The sequence below is a fragment of the Saccostrea cucullata genome, unplaced genomic scaffold, assembly GCF_032062105.1.
Source record: "Saccostrea cucullata isolate Sc308-1 unplaced genomic scaffold, CSIRO_AGI_Scuc_v1 ctg15422, whole genome shotgun sequence".
NCBI classification, from domain to species: Eukaryota; Metazoa; Mollusca; class Bivalvia; order Ostreida; family Ostreidae; genus Saccostrea; species Saccostrea cuccullata.
This window is the reverse complement of record NW_026918346.1, coordinates 1-5070: the sequence shown is the minus strand read 5'-3', so window position 1 is coordinate 5070 and position 5070 is coordinate 1. Positions and strand designations below refer to the sequence as shown.

Below are 5070 nucleotides of genomic sequence, written 5' to 3'. Positions count from 1 at the left end.
TTTTTTTTAACTTTTGGACGTAGTCCATATTTGGGTAATATATATATCATTATACTCTAATAAGCGTGCTTGTGCTAAATTGCCAATATAATAAAATAAATTCCACTTGCATTTTTTTTCACGCCCCTGGATCGAAAGACCAAGGGGGTATATTTTTTTGGTCATGTCTGTCTGTTTGTTTTCAACATTTTTCTAGCACATAACTACATGTATTGCGCTGTCAAGAGTAAGTGTAAACCATTTCAGTCTACGTCCCACTTCAATAGTGTTACCATCGGCGGCAGAGTATTTCAGAAACTCATCATGTTTCGTTCTGTATGAAGAAAAAAAATACGCCCCCTTTGAATTACACTTCTGAAATCTTTTATGAAAGAATAATACAGAGGGAAAAGGTTTCTTGCACGATTATAATGCTTCACATTTAATATTGGATCGTGTATATAAGTTCTTTGTGCAGCAAGCTGTAAGGAAAACCATTACGATCAAATGAGACAGTAAGTTCAAAGTTCCAATTATTGAAATCCTTTTCATTTTTAAGATGTTGAATTGAAGTTTGCAAATTTCTTTTTTTCTTAGTCATCCACATTTGTTAGTATACCGAGGTAGTTACCTTCATTTCATAATTAAAATGAAAAAATTGAACAACTTACATAAAAGTTGCTTACATCACTGTCAATGATTTTCAAAGCAAAAGAAAATCGTATTTGCTATTTTTATTTTATTATTTTATTTTAGGAAAACAGTGCTACCCCCTTTGCAATATTGGGAAATGTAACTCAAGGACTACTGTACATATGGATTTAAAACAGAATATTGGGGAGATACGTGTGCACACTTATGCTCATCGACTTGCCCCCTTTCCTGTGCGAGAAGTGGAGACTGTATTTGGGGTAAATGTAAATTTTATTATACTGGAAAGAGATACGATAAAAGTATTGAGATAACTATTAATTGTATAAAAATAACATATAATATTAGCAAAGATAATCATGATAATTCTTCACTTTTCTTTTTGAGTAAAAAAGTAGAAATATCGAGCAATAAACAACAGTTTGAACATTGATACCCAGACAGCTTTGTAATTAGAGATTTGGATGCTCTCTTCTTTCTTTGTTTTAATCAACACAAGCACTTATATGTATAAATAAAGTGTTTGCATTGAAGATATAATGTATATAAGGCTCATATTTAAATACTGCAACATAACTCAGATGTTAATAGTCATAAATGGACTGTTGATTTGTTTGATCCGGGTCTTCATAAACTACACCGTCTTCAGCTTCCTTATTGATCTGTGTTTTCTGTGATTTTGAAGGCTTTGTAGATTTCTCTGTTTGCTCTGGATCTTCATATACTACTCTATCTTCATCCTCGTCGTTGATCTGTGTTTTCAATTTTGAAGGCTCTGTGGATATTTCTGTTTGATCCAGAGAGTCATATTTATGTACTTCACGTTCTTCAGCTTGGATTTGTGCATTCAAATTTATAGGTATCTGTGTAGTTATTTTCTCCTGGTGATTCCTTCCTTTGTGCGTTTTCTTTCTACAGCTCCTAAAATATATCTTATTTCTTTTTAACTTTTTTTAATTTTTTTTTTAAATTAAGAAATAGATTTTTAAGGATATTTGACATCAACTAGGATGGAAGTTAAAAGAAAGAGAATGTACAAATTAAAACTCACCAGATCATTAAAACGACATTTAAGGCAAGACTTGAGCAAAGAGAAGATATCATTCCATACACAAAATAAAGGTTTTCTTCACTTGTATCAGAATCTAATGATCCTTTAAACACTGCAATAATGTAATTTAAACTAAAGTCCTTTTTTAATAAATTTTTATCTATAATATATATGTTATAAGTAAACAAATTATCTATCTCTTGCCAAAAATATCAAAAGTTAAAAAAATATATATACCATGTATATTTTAAAAGTTAAAATAAAATCAAAATTAACAAAATCCTTTTACATTAAAATACTATTTGATTAAATTAAAAAATATATTTATTTTAATTTTTTGAAATATTTATATACATATAAAGTCAAATACAGTAAGAGCTGAAGTATTTCAATTCATTTTTCATAGATTACATGTATGCTGGATTATTTGATCGATTTTGGTAAGGCTTTCGTTATTTATAAATAAATAATTCATTGTACAAGATCCTCATAACGTGATAACTTTAACATAACTTTAAAAAACGATCTATCTAGTAGAAAAAAAATATTCAAGAAAGTACTTTATTATGCAGATGAAAAATTCAAGAATGTTATCTGCTGACCAGACGAGTCTAAAAGTACATTATGTTTTTTTCTTTTTTTTTTTTTTTTTTTTTGTTTTTTGTTTGTTTGTTTTTTTTTTTCGGTTTTGTTTTCTTTTTTTGTGGGAATCAGTTTTACGTTTCACAGTATAAAGTATTATCCCAAGCTGACTTGGGGCATTTATCAATGTAACATTAGACAGTATCCTTTTCATCATTAGCATTAAACAATGCAATTTTAATATCTACATGTAAAAGAGAAATTTGTACTCTTAAGGCTTTAGTCACATTTCCCGGCCGCTGGCCGTAGACCGGTGGTAATCGGTAGTAATCCGTGGTGTGAGCGATACACCAACATCGGTCGACATCGGCCAAGTAATCCTTAAAGTATCAGTCAAATTTTTCAGCGATGCGGTATACGATAGGCAACCAATGAGTTATTTGGTAATAATGGCGTGGTTGCCGGCCGAACTTACAAAGGGCCAGCGATGCATTGCTAATAATAAAAAGATGCTCCAGGGTAATGTATATTACATCGCTCATCCGTTTGTACGTCGGTCGACTATGGACCAATTTTTAGTCGAACAACGACCAATGATCGACCGATGTCTGTTGCCAGCCACTCAATCCCTTGATGACCTCAGATTCAACGGACACTTGATGATGCTCGTTCATACATCGGCCAATCCTTGAAAGATATGTTAATGATGGATTGCCGATGAGGAGCGATGTAGGACATCGGTGAAGACATCGCTGATTTCTAACTAGAACTTGTGTTTTTTCTACCGATGACTCCCACCGATTCGCCGACTTGTTACCGTCCGATTACTAAGTTTTCGGCCGGCAACCACGTCATTTTTATCAAAAATCGAATCGGTTTCTCATTGTATACCCCATCGCTGGATAATGTGACTGATACTTTAAGAATACATCATTGTATTCAGAGTATTTTCAAGATCTAGTAAACAAAATCAGATTTGGTTGCTATATACAATTTTCATGACAATAATGGATTGTGGTTATATACCGTTACATTTCCCTGATATTGTATCACATCTCCTGACAACGCTACAGTTGGTACAGGTTTCTTCGCAGTTGTATCCATACCGTCTGTTTGGACACACTGGAAACAATAATCAAAATAAATCACAATGACATATACAGTAAAACATACTTCTTAAGAAGTGCCTTGCTTTACCTTGATATATACGTATACGAATGGGATATTTTCGTTAGCATATCAGTATGCTTAAAACACAATTAGTTAAAAGCGTCAAATCATTATAACCGGAATTACTTTAAACGTATTGTACAGTATATGTAAAATATGTTTATCTTTTTTTTCATTTTTTTGTGCTTAAGTACAAGAAAGATGAATTCTATTTATTATACTCTCAGGTTAAATTGACAAACTCCATTTTATACATATAAACCCTAATTTCTGTATATCGCAAAGGTTGAAATACGTTGGATAACATAAAAATTTCAGTAAAAATGTTAAAACCTACGATCACATTTGGAATTTTATTTTAATTCCATTCTAAGTACATGTTGAAAAGTGCATTTTTTTTTGGGGGGGGGGGGGGCAATGAATTACTTTTTTATATTAAAATCCATCCTTCAACGGGGATGAGTCTATGTCAAGAAACGTTTACTGGGAGTGATGGTCCTTCATTTTATTAAAAAAAAAATGACACCCCCCCTCTAAAACAATATTTTGTATTATAATGTAATTTACTATATTTTTTTTTATTTTAATCGATATCTGAATGAGTGACCATTTAATGGTAGTGATATATTCCAGCACGGCACTAATACATGTAAATTTATGCCTTTCAGTACTGTTGTAATTCATTGATTTTAAAAAATTTAATTGTTAACTTCCCTTATTCATGTAGCAGCTTTTCTTTGTCACCAGGAGTTTATACATGACAAGAAGCACACGGCGGGTGTGGCCTGTCAGCAGGGGATGCTCACTTCATTTGCTTAGCAATAATCGTACAATTATAATCTGCAGTATTTATAAAAGGATTTTATAAATACGTCACCTTGTGTACAAGTGTCTCCTTGGTAACCCTTATTGCAGCCATTCAAGCATGTCCCATTAATGTGATGACACTGTTCATTTCTAAAGCAATTTCGAATACCACATGACTGAGTACAGTTTAGTCCAAAACTTCCTCCATCACATTCTTTTAAAATATAAAAGATTCATACTTAGATATTGCCTTTAGAATTTTATTTATTACATTTTTATATAAAGTCATAATAAAAAAAATTAACCAATTGTGCTCATTTTAAAAAAAATTATGTATGTTCTACAGGAAAGTTCATGTACATATAAAATGATTATTGGTTTTTCATGATAAAAAATAACAGAAATACAAAAAAAAAAAAGAGATATATCTATTTATATATATAATCTTTCTCGAGAGGGAAGAGTAATCTTTCTAGCAATGTTCTCAGATTTTTGTCAATTTCAAATGACCCCTGCAGCAATAATCCATACTTATTATTGACAAATTTCATATTTGGTTATTTATTTGTCTTTCTGAAAAATGACATCGAGTGTTTTATCTATTACCTTTTGTATACCAAATGCTTACTTTTGTCACATTTAAGGTCCTTCCACCCTGCCTGACATCCATCCTGACATTCTCCTGTCACTCTGTTACATCTACCAGAGACTCCACAGTTAATACTACACATGTCCTGACAATTATAGCCATAATATCCTTCAGGGCATTCTGAAAAGGGAAAAATACTAAAAATAAGAATTAATATTAAGTATTTATTGATATATGAATG

The 5070-nt window shown here is 31.5% G+C and overlaps 1 protein-coding gene across 1 annotated transcript; it reads right to left on the bottom strand.

Moving 5' to 3' along the window:
• Positions 1-1214: 1214 nt before the first annotated feature.
• LOC134263662 (multiple epidermal growth factor-like domains protein 10) lies at positions 1215-5009 on the bottom strand (the record flags this gene model as incomplete). Its single annotated transcript, XM_062746038.1, has 5 exons — positions 1215-1551; positions 1682-1793; positions 3290-3385; positions 4311-4454; positions 4869-5009. Coding segments are annotated over 5 exons (830 nt in total), but the record flags the coding sequence as incomplete, so codon positions are not given.
• Positions 5010-5070: the final 61 nt, after the last annotated feature.